Source organism: Lactuca serriola, chromosome 1, assembly GCF_051521515.1.
Source record: "Lactuca serriola cultivar US96UC23 chromosome 1, Lser_US96UC23_V15, whole genome shotgun sequence".
Taxonomy (NCBI): domain Eukaryota; kingdom Viridiplantae; phylum Streptophyta; class Magnoliopsida; order Asterales; family Asteraceae; genus Lactuca; species Lactuca serriola.
In genome coordinates this window covers 235,163,902-235,185,699 of record NC_136408.1, presented here as the reverse complement: position 1 = coordinate 235,185,699, position 21,798 = coordinate 235,163,902, and the positions used below count along the sequence as shown (strand labels likewise).

The 21,798-nt window shown below is 34.6% G+C and overlaps 1 protein-coding gene across 1 annotated transcript; it reads right to left on the bottom strand.

Moving 5' to 3' along the window:
* Positions 1 to 2,188: 2,188 nt before the first annotated feature.
* On the bottom strand, positions 2,189 to 19,942 carry LOC145049918 (G-type lectin S-receptor-like serine/threonine-protein kinase At4g27290). The gene is made up of 7 exons (XM_078998255.1): positions 18,546 to 19,942; positions 18,281 to 18,436; positions 18,032 to 18,183; positions 17,495 to 17,705; positions 5,440 to 5,677; positions 3,430 to 3,580; positions 2,189 to 2,594 (listed from the first exon to the last, which is right to left on the bottom strand). Exons 1-7 carry the CDS (start codon positions 19,810 to 19,812, stop codon positions 2,292 to 2,294), a joined length of 2,478 nt encoding a protein of 825 aa, XP_078854381.1. The 5' UTR covers positions 19,813 to 19,942; the 3' UTR covers positions 2,189 to 2,291.
* Positions 19,943 to 21,798: the final 1,856 nt, after the last annotated feature.

Here is a 21,798-nt window from a genome sequence, read left to right as displayed (position 1 = left end):
TAGGGAATATGGTATATGTGAGTAAGAAGTTGATATATTGAAATTGATTGGTATGAACTTAGTACGCAAGGACTGTCAAGTAGTATTTAACAAGATGGTGTTTGAAGTAGTATTTAACAAGAGGGAGTTAAATTTTAAGATTCCAAGGTCATCTGGTTAAAATTAAATAATAAGTTTTCATAATAGAGATCCTACCATTTGATTTTGCATCTCAATCATAGCCAAAACGCTTCCTTATCCTTCGTGAACAGTTGTAGTTCCTTTGTATTTCTGCCCTTGTTTTTCTGTTGCAAATACAGAAATCAACGCTCTTACCTTTAAATTTGAACTGCTACCTGTGTTTGTTTATTGCAAAAACAGAAATCAAAGCTCTTACCCTTTAAATTTGAACTACATGTGTGGTTAATTTGTATGATGATGATGGTCTGGTGGTGAGATTTTCAGGTTTGTTGAATTATTGGAGGTGCAAGGCAAGGCGAGGCTGGCCGGTGATGGTGGTGTTACGACAAGGGAGATGGAGATAAAGGGCCGATTAGTGGTGTAGAGATGGAGAAAGGGTGGTGGTAAGGTGTTCGGCTGGGAGGAGAGAAGGGTGGGAGGAGGAAGCTAAGTATGTAAGGAGGAACCGTATTCAATTTAGGTATTTAGTTATTTGATCATGTTTCTAATACATCTCATTAACCGTGTTAGATGCTGCAATTGTGCGTATTATATTTATTTATCCCTTTATAATATGGTTTTTATTTACAACCTTATTAGATATGGGTGTATTCTATAGCCTATTTTCCAGTGTATGGTTGTTTCTTTTTTACTTTACTTGGATATGATTTTTTACTTAACGGCTAATGCAATTGACAAGATTTTATTAATTTCGAGAAACAAATGACCACGAAACTACTAGTGATGAGGGGTAAGTTTGACATTTTAGACATTGCACGTTTTTGTTTTGTTAATACATTGATTGGTTTGTATTAAATTGGATGTTTGACTTTTATGTTAGCGTTGACTGATTTGGAATTAATGAATAGTATCATGTTTTGACTTTTATGTTAGCGTTGAATGGTTTGGATTTAGGTCTGACAATCGTGTTCGAGTTTGCAGGTCAAAATAAACCAATCCGAACACGACACATTTAACTATAAATGTCACGGGTTACGGGGTTTGGAATATAAACCCATATACGACCCGCCAACCCCCACTTATTTACGGGGTTCACAGGTTGGCGAGTTCGTGGTTCAAATTTTGGTTTGTGGGTTCATGAGTTAGATTCCACAAGTAAAATTGATAATTAAACATGAATAAATTCCAAATGCAAATGAAAATTAAAAACATGTTCAAACTAAAACATTAATAGAAACATAGATAAATTCAAATGCTAATGTATTAGCCACAATTTCCATTTTTTCTCTCAAAAAACAAAATTAATTCTTCAACATCGTTTTCTTTTTTATGATAAACATCAACTTCTAAGTGGAAACAATATAAAAGGTTAAAACACACATATGTAAAAATATATAAATATCATTAAAAATTAACTCACCAATGGTCAAGGGTCAAATGGTTAATAAGATTATGGAACAATGATATTTTCTCTTAATATATTACATTCCTACGAATAATACTTAATATATTTAAAAAATATATAATTTTTTTATTAATATTCTAACCTAGTTGGCAGATCAACCCATATGTTTTTTGATAAACTCATATATGACTTAATTGTTTAATAAACGGATTAGCGGGTTGAAAAAACTTAAATCAAACCCGTTTATCTCGTATTGTGTCGTGGGTGACGTCTAGAAATTGCCGGACCTATTTAGTACGTACAGAAAAGGGGGTATGTAATTATGTCTCTTTTGTAATATTTTATAAACATTTGGAGTTCACATGTTTTGAGTTTTCTTTTTAAGTAGAGAAAATACTATTTTCAAACAATCCCATGAAAGTTGTTTCAAAAAAAGAACTTTCATGAGGAAAAAAATTAATAAGTGATCGAGTTATGTCCACATCTGCAACGGTTAATGAATATGCTACAATCTCAAATATTATTTGAGTGTATCAATAATATATAGTTTTTATTTTCTTGATTTTTGACGTAAAGTAACAATCCAACCTAGCAATTATGTGCTTATGATGCTTTTCGCTACAATGTTAACATGATGACTAGTTAAACATGACATCACCAACAAAAAAAAAGCGAACGGAATCTCAAAGTTCCAACCTAGAAATTATAGTGCAAGTTAGAAATAAACACTAATATTAATACACATGCATGCATACGCACAACGAGTTTAACGTCCACCCAATGTCGTCATAGTAACTTCATTAACAGAAGTTAAATCGCTAACTGATGTATCACATTTCTTTTTATAACTCTCCCTGCAAAAACCAGGTTCCTTAGGTTCGGGTAGCTCTATGTCTTCATAACTCAACATAGCATAGACTGTGGACATTTTTGGCCTGTCTTCAGGATATTGTTGCACACACAAAAGGGCAACATGGATGCATCTTATAATTTGATCCCCACAAGATGGATCTTGTATAGTTGGGTCTAGTATATCTAAGGGTTGTCTTTTGTTCCAAAGCATCCATGCCTGAGCCAAGCAATATTCCAGCAACATTTAGAAAACAAAACTAAAATCCATATGCTAGTGAATATATGTGTGAGCTTTTGTGCCTATATATAGCTTTTTTATGTATGTATGGAACGTTTCGCGATCTGAAAAAAGTATTTCTATAATTGTTCAATATATTATATTGAAGCATAATATAGCTTGAATTGTGAATTTATATATTTACGTTATCTACCTTAATAAATGAAAAGGTTGTTGCCAAATGTCACATGTTATTTTATAAGATTTTTTGATTTTTTCTTTTTCCACTTGGCATTTTATTTTCTTGTGCTTTCAATTTTCTTAAATACAAAAGTAATTCCATATTTTATACGAGTTTATTTATGTTATGTAAAATCATTATATTAAATTTCAATAATCATACCAAAATAAAATACCTACAACTACAGATTAGGCAATAATCAATTAGGCAACGATCAATTATTTCATAATTTAATATTTATACATCATAATTTTCACTTATACAATAATTTTTTCAAAACAAAAAATATTATGAAATACAATCATAAACAAAGAAAATAATTTTCATTTATTAAGGTAGATATATTGAAAAACTTGATGCTCAATATTTTTTTAATAAACCCGTGTATTACACGAGTTTCACACCTAGTATTAAAATACATTTATGATTCTATAAAACAATATCTTAATTAAGTAGATAGTAATAAAGGCTTAAATATATGGGTCTATATCGTGCTGCTAGTTTTCACGCATAATTAAGCATACGTAATGTGTATCAGTAATAACTAAAGTCTAAATATCATATATAAATAGGATAGTTGTGTATAGAACTTACGTGTCCTAAAAGGTTAAGATCATGATCAGGATGATCAAAGGACCAATTCTTCTGGCTGCTTATAATTTCCAATACAATAACACCGAAGCTGTAAACATCTGATTTCACTGAATAATGACCACTCATTGCATATTCTGGAGACATGTAACCGCTACATCAAAAGAAAGAGTTACTAACAATTAAAGTTCCTGCAATTTGTTTTCTACAAATAACTGAAGGAATTCTTTGCAATAGTCAAATTTCTAATATTAACGTCCTCTCTTTATGAGGTTTTATATACAAAAAATGAAAGTTAACAAAACAAAATTGACCGCGTTTATGTTCCGCAAACATACATCTACATTGATATATGTCCATGTCAAACGGTAAAGTTGGGTTTTTAATTTGTTTAAAAACTAGTCTTCGGATTCTATGATTTGGCTTTTGATTTTTTTTTTTTTTTTTGAAAAATGATTCGATATTTTTCGATAATCTTGTTTCATTTTTTTTGTTTGGTTAAAAAAACGAATAAATTTTGATTCTTTTGTGTTATAAATCAACCCCCAAAATTTTGTTTTTTTATTTAGTATGAGAGTACTACTTTTATACCAATACATGGAACATTTCTTTTACAGAAACTAAATGATATAAAGTAAAATCAAATGATTTTTCAACCAAAAAAATAGAAACTAAATCACAAAACCCATAATCGAACTGTTTTTCAAAAAAACAAAAGTTGAACTTTGCAATATTATAGAATCAACATATGTTGATATAGACGTTTGTGTTTAAAGATGTCAAAAGACTATAAATTTTGATATATTTACCTTGTAAATAAAAGTAAGATGTAAACTTTTAAAAAAACAAATAACAAATAACAAATTCCGTGATGAAACTCTTTTGAAAATATAGGGGTTTTTTAGAATAAAAAAAAGAGGTATTACTTCTTTGATCGACATTTGCAATTCATAATAGTTAAAATATAACCTTTACAAAACATTGATGGTTTTTAGCACAAATTCAAATGCAGTGGTTAAAACAAGACAAGTGACAAAATATAATGTTTTTTAAGTTACAATATATATATATATATATATATATATATATATATATATATATATATATATATATATATATATATATATATATATATATATATAGAGAGAGAGAGAGAGAGAGAGAGAGAGAAAAGATCAGGTGATAACTTATTTTAAAGTAAAGACACATTTAAAAAATTTTTAAAAATAATTTAAAAAATACAAATCTTAAAATCAAGTATAGATTTATGTCCGGAAAAAAAAAATGGAAATAAATTTTTTTTTGATCATTAAAATTAAATCATGGATCATAATGATACAAAAATTAAAAATTAAAATTAAATCATTGATCAATTTTAATGATGCAAAAAAAAATTTCAATTTTTTTTCTCTCGGACATAGATCTATGTTATTTGTATTTTTTTTTTTTTAGATTTTTTCAATTTTTTTAGGTGTGCTCATGAGGTCTCACTTTAAAACGAGTCCTCATAAGAACCAGAGAATAACTAAAAAAAATACTTTTAACTTTATATAATTATTATCATTATTATACATTCTCATTAATTGTCATAAATTCTTGTTCACACACATCGTTATTCACTCTCTTTTATTCTTAGATTTTGTGGTTATAAAGAACACATTATGACAAAAGGAGAATCATAAAAAAACGTTCAAAGTACTTTTATAAATGATTGAATTAGTGAGAATATATATATATATATATATATATATATATATATATATATATATATATATATATATAAACACAGATATGTATATATACATACGTATGCACATATTTACATACATAAATACACACACATATATATATATATATATATATATATATATATATATATATATATATATATATATATATATATATATTAGGTGGAAAGTTGCATACAATATAATCATATTTTTATATTAATTATTTTTGTAAATGAGAAGAATGACAAGAAAAATATCGATGGATCTCATGAAGATAACTTACTAAGTTCCTATTATTCTCTTGGTCATGTCTTGTTTTTGGTCTGTTCCAAATATACGAGCAATGCCAAAGTCCGATATTTTCGGATTCAACTCGCTGTCCAGTAAGATGTTGCTTGTTTTTAGATCTCTATGAATGATTCTCAATCTCGAGTCTTGATGAAGATAAAGTAAACCTCGTGCAATACCCTTAATTATATGGTAACGCTTTCTCCAAATAAGCTGTTTCCGAGTAGGCTTATCTATATACACAAAGAAATAAACCATGAAAAAAATAAAGAAAATGTTTGAATACAAGCATTGTTGAAAGAAAAATAAAAAAAAAAAAAAAAAAACTAAATTAAGAAAACGATTGTTTAACCCTCATATGAATTTTATACTTAATTAGCTAGTCATAGTAAGGTTGATATTTTTATATGTATCTACAAAATCAAGTTTGATGCGTAATTATATGGAACTCTAAATTCAAACATACAATGTTTTATAAATACAACCAAAATACTACACTAGAAATACCATTCCACTATGAATATGTATTAAAAGGGATCTATTTGGTGATTAACAGATGGTTGAATATAGGGTAACATAATGACTACAAATTTCTAATCTAAAATGTTTCCACAATTTTGGAACATTAAATCGTTAAAATGTTTCATTTGAGATACAAGTCACTTTCCTTGGATGTAGAAATTGTATTGTGTACCCTTTGATCGGTCATGGAGAATAGTTTTTTTGGTAAGTCGTTATTATTATATTGTATTTAGTCCATTGTATGTGGTGCATAATTACAAACAATCATCTTATGGTGATATATCGTTGTCAAGATGATCATATAGTAGGGGCAGCTCAACCGGTTTTGGGCTCTAAGCAAATCAAAAATTTGGGGCCCTTTGACATTTACTATATTTAATGTTATAAACACTCAAATTTTATCTGACTGCTGCCTTGAGATTTGAGAATAGAACTAGAAGATAAATGGAAAGCTCAAATCTGAAAAACTAAAAACTCAAATGTTGAAATTCGTTTAAACCTGATTCACTCAGTGATTATATATTCTGTAAATGTAATATGTTGTAATCAATGATAAATGTCGGTTGAATCAAAAATCACATAGCTAAAAAAATAAAAACTAAAAAGTTATAAGCATTAACCCTAATCAAGTAATCAAATGACTTTAGATAATGGAAAAACAAAAAGTGAAAAGTGAAAAATTTTCACATACCGATTCAGTGAAACCCTTGAATCATCAGAATTTAGAAAATTTTGAACAATCGATTTATCAAAACTTGTAAAGAAGCAAAGAATGGAGAAGTAAGAGTGTTTCAGTGGTTTAGATGTTCAAGAATTGAAAAGAAGAAGAGCAGAACTGCTAATCAAGTTCCGATTATTTTGAGCAGCCGCTGAGAAGAAGAGAATTGTAAGGCGTGTGCAGCGAGTAACGATTCAACAAATAGATTGGATTGTATTGAATATTTGGGTTAAGTGGGGCCCTCTAGGAGTGGGGGCCCTAAGCCCTACCTTTGTTTTTCAAGTGTGTACGTTGTGTTTCACTTAGAGGGTGTTTGGCTTAGCTTTTTAAACCCCAAAAGTTCTTTTTGGAAAAGTTACAAAAAGTCAGGATTTCCTGACTTTTCCAAAAAGTTCTTTTTGCTTATGTAAAAACTTCAAAAGAAACCATTTTGCCAAACATCTTTTGCTTTTTTTTCTTTTTCAAAAAGTACTTTTGGCTTTGAAAAGCCAAGCCAAACACCCCCTTAATGTAAGCAAAATGTGGTCCCTCTTGAAGATTTGAAGGTAGTGGAAATGATAGATGTTGACATATGAAGTGAGCCTGACTTATACTACCGTGATTATGCCCTTGAACTTGCTTTGCAAAAATCTTTAGACGATAAATGACACAACATATTTATGTTCTTGTAACGGATACCTACCATTTTTCTTCCATACATTGAAAAATCTTTATAGAATTAGGATTACCAAAACTATCACAAAAACTTAGCAATTAGCTTTTTTTTTCATCTGCAATGAATTATCCTTGTGGAGTTTAGTGAAAGAATAGTTTTCTATGTAAGGTTGTTTTGTTATCATTTCCTTGGAATATTTTTTATCGTAATCTTTTTTTGTTAGTCAAACTTAGTTAAAATAAATATTTTTATAACTATGGACTCTCTCATTCAATTGATATTTTGACTGAACAAATTGTATTCACCACCTACACAAAACACACACACACACATTTGGTATATTCGGGACCCAACAAATGCAGATTGATAAGACATTCAGTTTATGTTTTATTGTGGGAAACCATCAAACCTTATCATTCTAGCATTGATATTTGAGAGGGAAAGTTACCATTTATTGACCTTATCTATAACTATTTTAATCGTTTCTTTGAACGACAATAATTTAGTACAAACAAGAGAAAAGCCAAACAATATCAAAAGAGAGTACATTGAGTTATCAATATGATTACATGAAACTCCAATTCAAAGTCCCTCCTATGTTGGTCCAATTTTTAAGCCATAAGATGTAACATTCGTAATTTGGTATGTTTCCTTTTAGCCCCTTAAAGAAAAATTTAAATCTTTTTGGTCCCTAACAAGTATGTAGGGCGTACTTTATGAGTACGCTTATCGTACTAGCTCTTTTCTGGTCGCGGTAATCCCCCACGTATGTGGGGCGTACGTGGAATATATATGGCGTACGTGGTGCAGAGGCAAACCCTAATTTTTAGCATTTGCACCATATTTAATCAACTTCTACCACCTTCGGACATTCTATTGATCAGCTTCCATCAATCTCTACCCTAAAACGAAACCCTAAGTGCTTTTGGTGAGTTTTGAGCTTGAAAGGGAGATTTGGTAGTGTTTTTAGTGAAGAAGAAGAAGAAGAAGAAAACTTGGTGGTTGCTTGGGAGTAGCTTGGGCTTGTAGATCCAGTCTCATCTTCATCTTAGCAAGTCACTTGAGGTAAAAAGCTCCCATCTTGATGATTCTTTATGTTTAATCCAACTTAGGGTGTTATTTATGCATTTTTGGGTATTTTGAGCTAAAGTTGAGCTTTTGATCTACTCTAGAAGCTATGGATGTTAGATCTTAGCTCCATTAAAGTCCCTTCTTTATAAAAAAGCAAAATTTATGAGAGATATTGGTCCATGCAAGTGTTAAGAGTCTTATGAAGCTTCTTTTTTAGTGTTGTACCCCATTAAGTTATGCATAAGTATAAAGTTGTCAACTTTACGTATTAAGTCTCCATTTAGAATCAGATTTGAGAGTTTAACATGTTCGGTTAACCATTTAAGTGCTTAAAGGGTAGGTTTGGTAATCTGGGGAGTTGGCTAGGCTTATGCAGTTGGTACGATACGCGTCCTGGACTCGAAAAGAGTATGCTAAGCGTACGAGCTGAGTACACCTCACATACTCAGTAGATTGGCTTTCAGTTTGACTTTCAAAGGTTTAGGACATATTTTGGGCTTTTAGGGCTTGGGCCTTGTTAGTATATTGGGCTTTTAGGGCTTGGGACTTCTTTGGATTACTAACATGATGATTTTTGGGCCCAAATTGGAAGTTGGGCCTTGTGATGCCATTTAGAAATTTGGGCCTTTTGAGCAAATAGGTTGGTTCTTGGTTTTGGTCCAACTTAGAGAAAGGGTAAAATGATCTTTTACCCTGGGTATTGGATAAGTAGCTTAGATTCTTGATTATGGGTCGAGTAGACCGAGATTCAGTAGCTAGATGTTAGTTTCCTCAATGTGTTTAGCAGGTCGAAGGCGCTAATTCCGGCCCATGGTTTGTTATGTTTAGGATGCTAGTTGTTTGCATGACTTTTTCATGTGATATGTGTTTATATGTTTACCGGGCGGGGCCCGATGACTATCATGTATGCTATTTATCTTTGTGATTATTGCATGTGTTATATGATTATATGTTTATGTGTTTATTTTTATGTCAGGCGGGGACTGATGACTGACATATCTATTCTGAGTGGGGTTCGATGTCAGTCGAGGCCCATTATTTTTTTGATATGTGTGGTATGTGGTATTTTGAGGAACTCATGAAGCTTTGTGCTTACTGTTTTCAGTTTATGTTTTCGGTACTTCTGGTTCAAAGGGAAAGAGCCCGAGATGATTGCAGTGCACAAACTACATCATTCTGTATTTTTATATTACTCTGATGTACTTGGATGTTATTGATACCCTTTGATTCACCATGGTTTCTAAGATGTTGTTTGGATAATGGTTTTATTAATTTAAAAATAAAAAAAAATTAGTCTAAATTTTTGGGATGTTACAAGTTGGTATCAGAGCCTTAGTTTGAGGGATTCGGACATACTCTCAGGTGTGTCTGAACTTAAACTAGGGGTTTGGTAAATTTTTTCAAAAAGAAATGTTCTATAAAAGGATTTTCTAATAAAAGAAAAAGGGTCTGGTGCATTCAATCGACTGAGCTGAAGTAAGTTTTTTCCCGAAATATCCATACTTGTTTTATGATATGTTTTGATTTGTGAATCTGTGAATCATATGCTAGTTAGGGCTAAGGATCCGCTCAGGATTTGCATGATAGAATGCTAGGAGACATGACTTTATATTTTTACTGTATGAACTTGTAGACTTGCATGTTAGTACTGATCAGTCAACGATAGGATGGCCTGTTTAGGTTATGCTTGTTCCCATTACTCGATGCTCGAATGTTGCTTGCTTTTTGATTTTAGGAGTTCCCATTAACTTCAGCTAACTAGTAAGCGAATATACTAAGTGACATATTTTTGAGACTAAATAATTTTAAAAGGTAAGGTTTTAACTTTATTAAGCAACTCTTGTTTGAGTCCAACCATTGTAGTGTGAGGCCTTTCATTCAAAGAATTATCTGGTGTCGGTGATATGTAATTGTCTTTGTGAGCTAGTTAGAGGATGTTGGAAGGAGTTCCTTTTGCAGCCGATGGCAGGGAGTAGTGTGGTAGTTACCCTAAGAAAACCTAGGAAGATATTTAGTGTTGGGAGCCTTGTCTTATTTGAGGATTGTATGAATGAATAAGAAGTGACTTGGAGGATTCATGGCGATTCTTAAGGAAAGTATGGATAGATGTGGAAGGTAGTATGGGCCCGTACTACTGGAAGTTGAGGATCAGTACTCGAGCCAAGGAAAGCTGTAATAAAACTAGGGAGATTGTAGAGTGTGAGTCTCCTCAATATTATTTATGCATGTTTTGATGGTTTGTATGGTCTATTTTCAGTATGGTGACTCTTCGGGGCAGATCGATTAGTGCTTCTGGTGTTGGTAAGGGTTCGGGCTTGCGCTCTGGCATTTGGATGATCAACTACGGGAGTTCATTTCATCTGAGATTACCCGCAACATACTTTAGCAGACTACAAAGATCTTTTGTATGGTCAAAGAGGGCATTCTGGAGATATTGGATGAGCGTTTGAGCGTTTTTCAGACTGAGATAGTGGCATTGATGGGAGCTCGCATGTTCACCTTTTGGGAGTTTCGAGCATGTGGGGCTTCGGATTACTTCATGGAGTAGGACCCGATCACGAGCAGGTAATGGTTAATGGATGTCGCTAACACCTTCCGCACTAGCAGTTTCCCAACGGTTAGGGGCTCCATTGGTGATGTGGCGGTTGATTCGATGACATGGGATGACTTTGTGACTAGATTTTGAGCTGAATATGCACTGGTCATTGAGGTGCAGCAGTTGGCAAGGGAGTTTCAGGACCTTCTCCAGACTACTGAGATGGTGGTTAAGATCACCACTATGTTCCGTGAGAGGGTGTTGTTGGTTCCATAGTATGTAGTGGATGAGGAGATGAAGAAGGTGAGATACCATGAGATGTTGAGGATTGATATTTGGCAGTTCGTGATTCGGTCCATTTGCAATACATTAGAGGATATGATTGCGAGAGCCAAAGAGATGGAGATTGATCTAGAGATGGAGAGGAAGAGAGATTCGGATCATGCTTAGGATTCAGGGGGTTCGGGAAAAGCAGCTCAAGGTATTTGATTCTAGATCAAGAGGCCAGCAGGGACGGAGCTGTTGTGGTAAGTGCGGAAAAATACATGATGGGCATGTAGGGTGGGTGGTTATGGTTGCTTCGAGTGCAGCTGACTGGTCATGTTAGCAGGGATTGCACTGCTACTACTACTACCACCACTCGAGTATCTGATCTAATTTTCTTCCATTGCATTCAAAGGGGCTATAAGAAGGCCCATTTTCCGAGTTTGGCAACAGCAGGACCAGTGGTAGCACCCAATCTAACGACTCTACAGATCATTGACGGCCGCTAGGGCAAGTCGGATTTGCCTGTGGTGGAGTAAGGATTTTCAGCTGACACCCAAGGAGGCTCGTGTAGCACCTAATGTGGTGATGGGTATGTATCTTCTCTTTATCTCTTTCTTTTTGTTGATTATTCTGCTTATGCTTATATGTTTATTGTAGGATTGATCCTTGTGAACGGTATCTCTGCCCTGATATTGTTTCATTCGGGGGCTACCCAATCTTTTGTATCTCTAGCGCTCAACATGAGGTTTGCTGGAGCTCCATGGAAGATAGATTATCAGTTAAAGGATGAGATTGAGGATGATCTATCCGTTTGGGCATCGAGGGTTCATCGGGGTTGTGTTCTAGAGATCTTCAGCGAGCAGTATCCAATCGATTTGGTTCATATTCCTTTGCGCAGGAACAATGTAATTATAGGGATGGATTGTTTGAGCCCCAATGGGGCGGTGATTGGTTGAGAGTATCAGATGGTACGGATTTGGACCCTAAGTGGGGGAGAGTTAGTAATTTATGGAGAAAGAGCTCAGTGTGGGCCGGTTCTATGTTCAACAGCTAGGGTCAGACGCTATAATAATCATGGATGTTTCAGATTTTTCGCCTATGTTATGGATACCCAAGATAAGGGTAAGGTAAATGTGGATAAGGTATCAATTGTACGGGAGTACCTGTATGTGTTTTTAGAGGGTTTTCCTGGAGTGCCTCTGGAGAGGCTGGTGGAATTTAGGATTGACCTGCTTCCTTGTGCGGCTCTGATAGCTAAACAACCGTATCAACTAGCTCTTCCGTAGATACAGGGGTTGTCTACACAACTGTAGGGATTGTTAGACAAGGTGTTCAACTGTTATCCACTCCCAGGGATTGACAATTTGTTTGACTAGCTTCAGGGTGTATCTTAGTTTTCCAAGATTGATTTGCGTTGGGTTTATCATCGGGTGAGGGTCAAAGAGGAGGATATGTAGAAGACGGCCTTCCGGATGAGTTCCTGGTGATGCCCTTCGGGCTCATAAATTCTCCTGTTGCATTCATGGACCTCTTGAACTGCGTATTCAGGCCGATGACGGATTGGTCTGTGATTATATTCATTGATGGTATACTGGTCTATTCCAAGACCTAGGACCTTCTTGAGGAGAACTTGAGGGAGGTATTGGAGACTTTAAGAAGGGAGACACTTTATGAAAAGTTCTTCAAGTTTGAGTTATGGTTGCGCGTGGTGTAGTTTCTGTGGTCTACATCTAAGATTTGGAGCTTCCTTTGGTTAGAAGGTTACTAGCGGAGGTTTATTCAGAATTTCTCCAAGATAGCGATTCCTCCGACTCGGTTGACAAAGAAGACTATCACTTTTTGTTTGGGGCCTCAGTAGCAGGTAGCTTTTGAGACCCTCATACAAAGATTGTGTGAGGCATCTATTTTGACCATGTCGGAGGGCTTTGAGGATTTTATGGTTTATTGTGATGTGTCGATCACAGCTTTGGGTTTAGTTATGATGCAGAGCGGTCGCATAATCGCTTATGCTTCAAGGCAACTGAACCCTCATGAGGCGAATTATCCAACACATGATTTAGACCCGGTGGCTGTAGTTTTCACCCTAAAGATTTGGCGACATTACCTCTATAGGGTCCGTTGTACTATTTACACGGATCACAAGAGCCTGAGGTATCTGATGGATCAGAAAAATTTGAAAATAAGGCAACGCCGATGGTTGGATGTGGTGAAAGAATATGATTGTGAGATCCTTTACCATCTTGGGAAGGTCAATGTGGTGGCCGATGCTCTTCGCCGCAAGGTGGTCGCAACTCCGATTAGGGATATTTGTTTAAGGATGAACATGATTACTCCATTTTTAGACAAGATTCGAGAGGCTCAAGTTGAGGCTATGAAGGAAGAGCATAGGAAGAGTGAGCGCATAGTGGGTCAGGTGGTTTCCTTTGATTATGATATCTGAGGGTTATTGACTCTTCATTGGAGAGTGTGGGTTTTATATTTGGGTGGTGTACTTTAGATTCTAATGGAGGACGCACACAAATTGAGATTCTCCATTCATCCCGAGGAGACGAAGATATATAGAGATCTTCGTCCTTATTATTGGTGGTCCTGTATGAAGCAGGATGTAGCACGGTAAGTGGAGGGGTACTTGACTTTCAGGAAAGTCAAAGCTAAGCATCATCATCCTCATGGATAGATGTAACCATTAGATATCCCTGTCTAGAAATTGGAGGATATAAACATGGATTTTATTACGAAGTTGCCTCTGACTGCGCATGGAGTGGATTCGGTTTGGTTCATCATGGATCGATTGACCAAGAGCACACATTTTATCCCGATTCAGGAGAGTATCTATGCGGAGAAGTTGGTCGAGATATATATCAGGGAGGTTGTGGCATGACATGGGGTGCTGATTTCTGTGGTTTCAGACAGGGACGCCTGGTTTACTTCCAAATTTTAGAAGAGGTCCCATGATGATTTGGGTACTCTTCTATATTTTAGCACGACCTTCCATCCGTAGAGTGACGGTCAGAGCGAGCAGACTATTCATACCTTGGAGGATATGATTTGAGCATGTGTATTGGATTTCAATGGGAGTTGGGATATGTATCTTCCGCTAGCAAAACTTTCGTATAACAACAGTTATCATGCCAACATTGATCGACCTCCTTTTGAGATGCTCTATGGGAGGAAATGCAGGACCCCTATTTGTTGGGGTGAGGTCAGTCAGCGATTCATGGGTAGTACCAAAGTGGTACTCAACACTACCGAGTTGATTCAGTAGGTTTGGAGTAGACTCCAGACAACTCAGAGTCGGCAGAAGAGCTATGCCGACAAGAACCGGTCAAATCTAGAGTTCCAAGTTGCGGATATGGTTCTCCTGAAGGTGTCATCGTGGAAAGGTATCATCTGATTCAGTAAGAGGGGAAAGTTGGGCCCCAGGTACATCGGTCCTTTCAGGGTTTTGGCCTGGGTGGGTCGGGTTGCTTATCGTTTGGATCTCCTTGAGGAGCTTAGTCAGATCCATAGCATGTTCCACGTCTCTCAGTTGCGGAAATGTTTAGTGGATGATTCCATGTTGGTTCCATTATAGGATATTCAGGTATATGAATGCCAGAATTATATCGAGAGACCGATGACGATTTTGACAAGAAGACAAAAATCTTGAGGAATAGGTTTGTTGAGTTGGTTAAAGTTCAGTGGCAACATTTCAAGGGTTCATAAAACGTGGGAGCTGGAGGTCGATGTGAGGGAGCTTTACCCAGAGTTATTTGGGGCAGCAAACTTCAAGGAAAAATTCTGATTCAAGTGGAGGAGAATTGTTGTATTCGTAATTTGATATGTCTCCTTTTATCTCCTTAATGCAAAATTTAAATCTTTTTGGTCCCTATGTAGTACGCGCGACGTACTCTATGAGTACACTTAGCGTACTAGCTCTTTTTTGGTCGCGGGAATCACCCACGTACGCGGGGAGTACGTGGAGTACGCATTGCGTACTTGGTGTAGTGGCAAATCCTAATTATTAGGTTTTGTACCCTATTTAAGCAACTTATACCACCTTTGGACATTCTATTGATCGACCTCCATCAGTCTTTACCATTAAAACGAAAGCCTAAGTGCTTTTGGTGACTTTTGAGCTTGAAAGTGAGATTTGGTAGCGTTTCTAGTGAAGAAGAAGAACATTTGATGGTTGCTTGGAAGTATCTTGCGCTTGTAGATCCAAGGTTATCTTCACCTTAGCAAGACATTTGAGTTAAAAAGCTCCAATCTTGATGATTCTTTATGCTAGATCTTACTTAGGGTGTTATTTATGCATTTTTGGGTCTTTTGAGCTAAAGTTGATCTTCTGATCTACTCCAGAAGCTATGGATGTTAGATCTTATTTCCATTGAGGTCCCTTGTTCATAAAAAACAAACTTTATGAGAGATATTGCTCCGTGCAAGTGTTAAGAGCCATATTAAGCTTCTTTTTGAGTGTTGGACCCCATTAAGTCATGCTTCGGTGTAAAGTTGTCAACTTTACATATTAAGTCACCATAAAGAATCAGATATGAGAGTTTAGTATGTTGGCTTAACCATTTAAGTGATTAATGCGTTGGGTTGGTAATCTGGGGAGTATCCTAGTACCCAGCTCGCACACTGATCGTACTGGCCCATGAAGGAGTACTCTAAGCCTACAAGCTGAGTACGCCCCGCATACTCAGTAGATTGACCATCAGTTTGAGTTCATCAGTTTCGGCTATATTTTGGGCTTTTAGGGTTTGGGCCTTGTTGGACCATTGGACTTCTGACTTTGGGCTGTGGATAAACCATGGACTTTCTTACGATTACGTCCAAGATGATTTTTGGGCCCAATTTGGAAGTTGGGCCTTTTTGGTCCTTGTGATGCCATTTAGGAATTTAGGCCTTTTGAGCAAATAGGTTGGACTTTGGTTTTGGGCCAAGTAAGAAAAAGGGTAAAATGGTCTTTTACCCTGGATATTGGACAAGTAGCTTAGATTCTTGATTATGGGTCGAGATCCAATTATTAACTGGATATTATTTGATGATGTTAGCACGGAGATTTTCTGGACCAACATACCGAGATTTATTTGAAAGATTCACCAGCTAGAGGTGAGTTACCTCATTGTGTTTAGCAGGTCTAAGCATCAATGTTGGCCCATGGTTTGTTATATTTAGGATGCTAGTTATCTGCGTGACTCTTGCATTTGATATGTTTTTATATGTTTACTGGGTGAGGCTCGATGACTATCATGTATGCTATTTATATTTGTGATTATTGCATGTGTTATATAATTATATATTTAGGTGTTTATATCTATACTGGGCGGGGCGCAATGACAGGCGTGGTATGTTGTATTTTGGGGAACTCACTAAGCGTTGTGCTTATTTTTTTCAGATTATGTTTCAGGTTCTTCTAGTTCGAAGGAGAAAACACATGGATGATTGCAGTACAAACACCACATCGTTTGATTTTTAGTTTTTAACTTTTAACAAAAATTTATTTAAAAAAAAATGTCATTTGTATAAAATTTATTTTAAAAAAATTCATTTGTAAGTACGAACATTTTGATTTTTTTTTAAACATCAAATCTAAAAACTACTTAATCTAACAAAAAAGTTATTAATTTTTTTAATCAATTTACAAAATTGCACTTAATAAGATTATCAAAATCTTTTTTAATTGTCTTTTTATAAAATTTTACATATTTCAAAAGTTTTTAGCTACTTTTGTCGAACACTCATATAACAAATAAAATGTACATACTCTTGCTACGGATAAACTTTTTTAACCAAAAAATCAAACCAGAACTCTTAAGTGGTATTTGGTCCGGTTGTCGGCTCTTAGTTGACGGGTTATTCGGCTTTTGATTTTCTGGTTTCGGTCCAATTCCGGTTCCAAACACGTTCTTAGATAGAATCGAACCGGACCGAACCAAAACGTGAACTGATTGTTGGTATTTGGTCCGATTTTCGGTTTTTAATTTAAAGCTTATTCAGTTTTCGGTTTTTTCGGTCCCAAAACGGTTTATATGCTTACTTCCGACTACCATCTTTCAGCTTTTAAATATCAGCTATCAGTTTGTTTTACCGAAAACGCGTAAGCTCTTTTGGATGTTAATCCTTAAATTTTCCAAGATGTCTAACGCTAAGTAATAAAACCATGTATTTAATCTTCACTAATTTTCAAAGCGAAGTTATCTATTTTGTGCTGCCTTTGTCATAATTAAATCATTTGAAACTGCATAAAAAATAAGGGATACTGAAATGAAGTATGAGACATGGGGAGTATAACGTACCATAAATGAAGTTGTTTAAGCTTTTATTAGGCAAATACTCGTACACCAGCATGGTTTCTTCACCTTCAATGCAACAACCCAAAAGTTTGACAAGGTTACGATGTTGTAACTTTGCGATCAAAATTAATTCATTCTTCAATTCTTCAACGCCTTGTATCGACTTCTCTAAAAGCCTCTTAACTGCTATCTCTTGCCCATTCGAAAATTGACCCTGCGGGCAATAAATTAACATTGTAAACCACAATTCTTTGTATGATTAATAAAAATATAGTTAGAGATAAAATACGTTTACCACCCAAATTATTTTCCTTAAAAGCTGAATCATTACTTTTATTAGCATGTTTAATATCATAGTTATTTATATAATTCCATAATACCATAAAAAAGTGCTCATGGGTATTCTCAGTAAAACATTCCAGAGTCTAGGCTGAAAAATTATCCATTTTTATTCATAATCAAAATTACCCATTTTTATTCATTCGAACTTCGTTTTGTTCAATAATCTTACAAACAAACTGGCGCTATGTAGTGAGTTACCTTATATACAGAACCAAAACCACCTTGTCCAATCTTGTTTCTCTCAGAAAAATTGTTACATGCAAGTAAAATGGTATCAAGATCATAAATAGGCAATTGAAATCCTTCATCTTGGTTATCTTCCACATATTGAAAACTCCCACTTCGTTGACCTGTTACAAAGTAATGAATCACATGAACAGTGAAACTTAGTATAATAATACCAAAATGGAGTTTATGTCTTGCACATTATACGAACATTGAGAATACCTTTAGAGTTCATGCTTATTCGATCTTTTCTTTTTACCCTGGTTACCCAACTGAGGTACCATACTGCACCACTGAATAGAAGCAACGATCCAAGAACTGTAACTATGCTGACGACCTTCACTGTTACACGTTTCCTCTTAGCATCAGCAATGGATTCTGTGATTAATTAAATAACCAACGCAAAGAAATGTATTAAATCTTGTTTCAAAAGTTCATGAATTAATGCAACTCTATAAGTCCATGAAAAAAAGTTAAGAGAACATACGTAATTCAGAGCGTGACATTCGTATGTAAATCTTCTCTCCACCATTAGGAAAGTTCTTCATATCAATCAAATCACCAATCCACACCACGCAAAGACTACCATTTCGATAAACATTAACATTAGCATAAGCCATACAACTACAATTTTCCAAACACTTTGTTCCACATTCATGATCCGTGTAATTTGACCAAACAGTTGGATTATCAGGAAATTTCAACCCATCGTATTTCACAAACCCATCTCCATGTCCACATTCCAGTTCATGTTTCCTTTTACACCCACCTGAATAGCTAAATAAACCCCAGTCGAGTGGCGAAGTGGGTGTAAATCCACTCAAACACTTGCAACTACTTAGCGAATAACAAATCCCATAATAACCGCATTTCCCATAGCTATCACAAGGATCAGTGTTGAATGATACCAAGAGGTTCCATTCTTTACTGATGTTAACCCTCCATGTAAAATACTGAAGAAAACCCAAAGATGAAACTACAAGTCTAGAGAAAACGGATTCATCCAACATTTCATATTGGTAGTAGAGCTCTAAAGAATTTGAAACATATGTAGATCGGAACAATGGATTTACATTCAAGATATTGCTACCACTAAACGACGTCCCATCAAACGGGCCCCATCTGAAAAGCTTTCGTGAACCACTTCGAAGAACAAGTTGTGGAGCTTCCGGTGGATCAAGACTAAACGAATACTCACCATCTGAAGGATCTTCAATGCTTTTCCAAGATCTAATCAACCTTTGTAATCCAACGTCTAACTTCCACCCCAGTTTCAAATCTGGTAAAACTGTGTCAGTTGGATAATCAAAGCTCTCCCAGAAAATGGTGTTGTTTCTCCCATCATCTCTAATTACAAGATTACCGGAGTTTGATAACTGAAGAACGGGGTTGAAAGTAGTTTTGATGGGTAAGTTATTGGTTGACCAAATAGTAGCCAATGAGTGATTATAAAGGATTAAAACTCCATTTTCGAGTAAAACTACCTTTCCATTCAAATCACGAACAGGGTTGTTTCTATTAGCCACCCAAACGACTGTGAGAGGAAGATTATGATACCAAATTCCAAGATATCGAGAACCATAAGAACCATTACCAGGTGTGAAGAAGCCGAATTCAAATCTTTGGTTCGAGGAGATTAAGGTGAAGCCGTCAGTGAAGTTTTGGTTGGGTTTCAAGGTATCTATACACATGGAAGTTTGCAAGTTTTGTGAAACGAGTATCCATAAGAATGTGAGAATATACAGAGTTCTCATCTTTTTCGGGTTCGGATAATTCAAACTCTGAACGTGAATTCAGGTAGTGTTGATCATTTGGGAGAGGGTAATCAGTAATCAATAATGAAAGTAAGTTGATCTTGACAATAGAGCGTTCAAAGTCTTTATTGACTGCAACAACAAAGTAAATAACTAATACATTTGGTAAACCATGCGGTATTATTATAAGACCCATGCATGCCTATTTTTCCATATTCTACCATCAACTAGTATGAACCCAAGGCTTTATTAATGAATCTCAGTAATATAAGGTATTATTATTTTAAATTTTAGAGTAACTTACACGAATGGTCCCTATGGTTTAGGGTAATTTGTGTGTTTGGTCCCTAACTTATTTTTTTAACTCGGAAGGTTCCTAATGTTTGTTTTTATTACGCGTTTCGTCCCTGTCTTACCTAAAAAGACTATTTTCTCCTTCATTTTTTTTAATTTATTTAAATAAACACACCTCAACCTCACCATTCACCTTACCTTACATACTCTACCATTTTTTTCTTATTTAAATAATAATATTTTTAGGTAAGATAGAGACCAAACGTGTAACAAAAGCATACAGTAGAGACCAAGCGCGTAACAAAAACAAACAGTAGAGACCTTACGAGTTAAAAAAATAAGTTAGGGACCAAGCGTGCAAATTACCCCAAAACATAGGGACCATTCGTGTAATTTACTCTAATTTTTAAATTAGATATCGATGACCTTCCTAGCGTAGAGATCTTTCTGAAATTTTTATATTTAATTTTCCTTAGTTTGGATAAATAACATTTCCTTTGAATCATCGTTTTCACGTTTGCGTGCTTTCATCGATCAACATATATGTCTAATAAACCATAAGAATGGGGTTAAACTGTTGTCCAGTTTTATTTTGTCATAGATGCTTTTGTATAAAGCTCGAATTTAAGTTGTTGAGTGACTTAAACATCTAGTGAAGTATATATGATTTTATCTTTCTTTTGATATTTAAATATAAAATAAAGCTGAAACAGTTTTAACTTACCATATGAATTGTTTCATCAATGTTTGCGCCAAACCACAATGCGATTTTCTAAAAACTTTACAGTGTCTGGCGATTAAAAAATTAGTAAAAGGTTAATTGCAATAAGACAAGCCAAGTAAATATCTGTTCTATGTTTTGAGATTCAAGAATTGCGAGAGTCACAGAAAACGAACTAATGTGTATTTTTTTTCCCGCTTCTGTTTTGTGAATACTTAATTCTGGATTAGGTATAATAGCACATGATATAAAAGACAAAGTAGTCTAGAATATAGGCTCATAGAATAATATCATTCTACTAAGATCCGTTCCTCACTTTCTGAACAAATAAAGGCTTGTCAATTGGTAATAGCCAAATGGGTAATCATACTTTTAAGTTTAAACATCGTGGGTCATGGTTCACATGAAGATGGTAATAGCCAAATGGGCTCCAGCCAAGTCGATACTAAGGTGTAAAGTTTGTTCATTATATTTGCGTAGTTATTAAAGGAACAGTTAGCCAACACAAAAGCAATTACACACTCTACAAAATATCGTCACCATTTAACTGTTTCCTATTGTCTTCTTGCTAAACACAGTTTAGTATATAGTTTAAGTGTTTATAAATAAATGTTTTTTTAAAATATAACAATTATGTTGTTTTTAAATTTGATATAATAATTTCTATACTAAATTTATATAATATATTGATTATTTTGAATTATATGATAATATATACATCTATTATAACTTCATAATCTCAATCGATTGAATGAAATTTCCATCCGCGAACTACATATAAATAAAATTGAATATAATATATGTTTTAATGTTATTTAAAGTTGTTATTGTTAATTAATTTTTTAAATTTTATTTGCTTAATTTTTTAATTTCTATCATTATAATTATTTAAAACATCAAATATTATTTTTTAATTTTAAAGGTAACAATATAATAATTTATATAGAGTTATTTTTATATGTTGTTATTGT

Bases quoted from the DNA above. Each gene is read 5' to 3' on its own strand.
- LOC145049918 (XM_078998255.1), bottom strand. From the start codon at position 19,812: ATGAGAACTCTGTATATTCTCACATTCTTATGGATACTCGTTTCACAA. The intron at 18,437-18,545 runs GTATGTTCTCTT...AATTAATCACAG, and splicing joins AATGTCACGCTCTGAATTAC to AATCCATTGCTGATGCTAAG. The intron at 18,184-18,280 runs GTATTCTCAATG...ACTTTGTAACAG, and splicing joins AATAAGCATGAACTCTAAAG to GTCAACGAAGTGGGAGTTTT.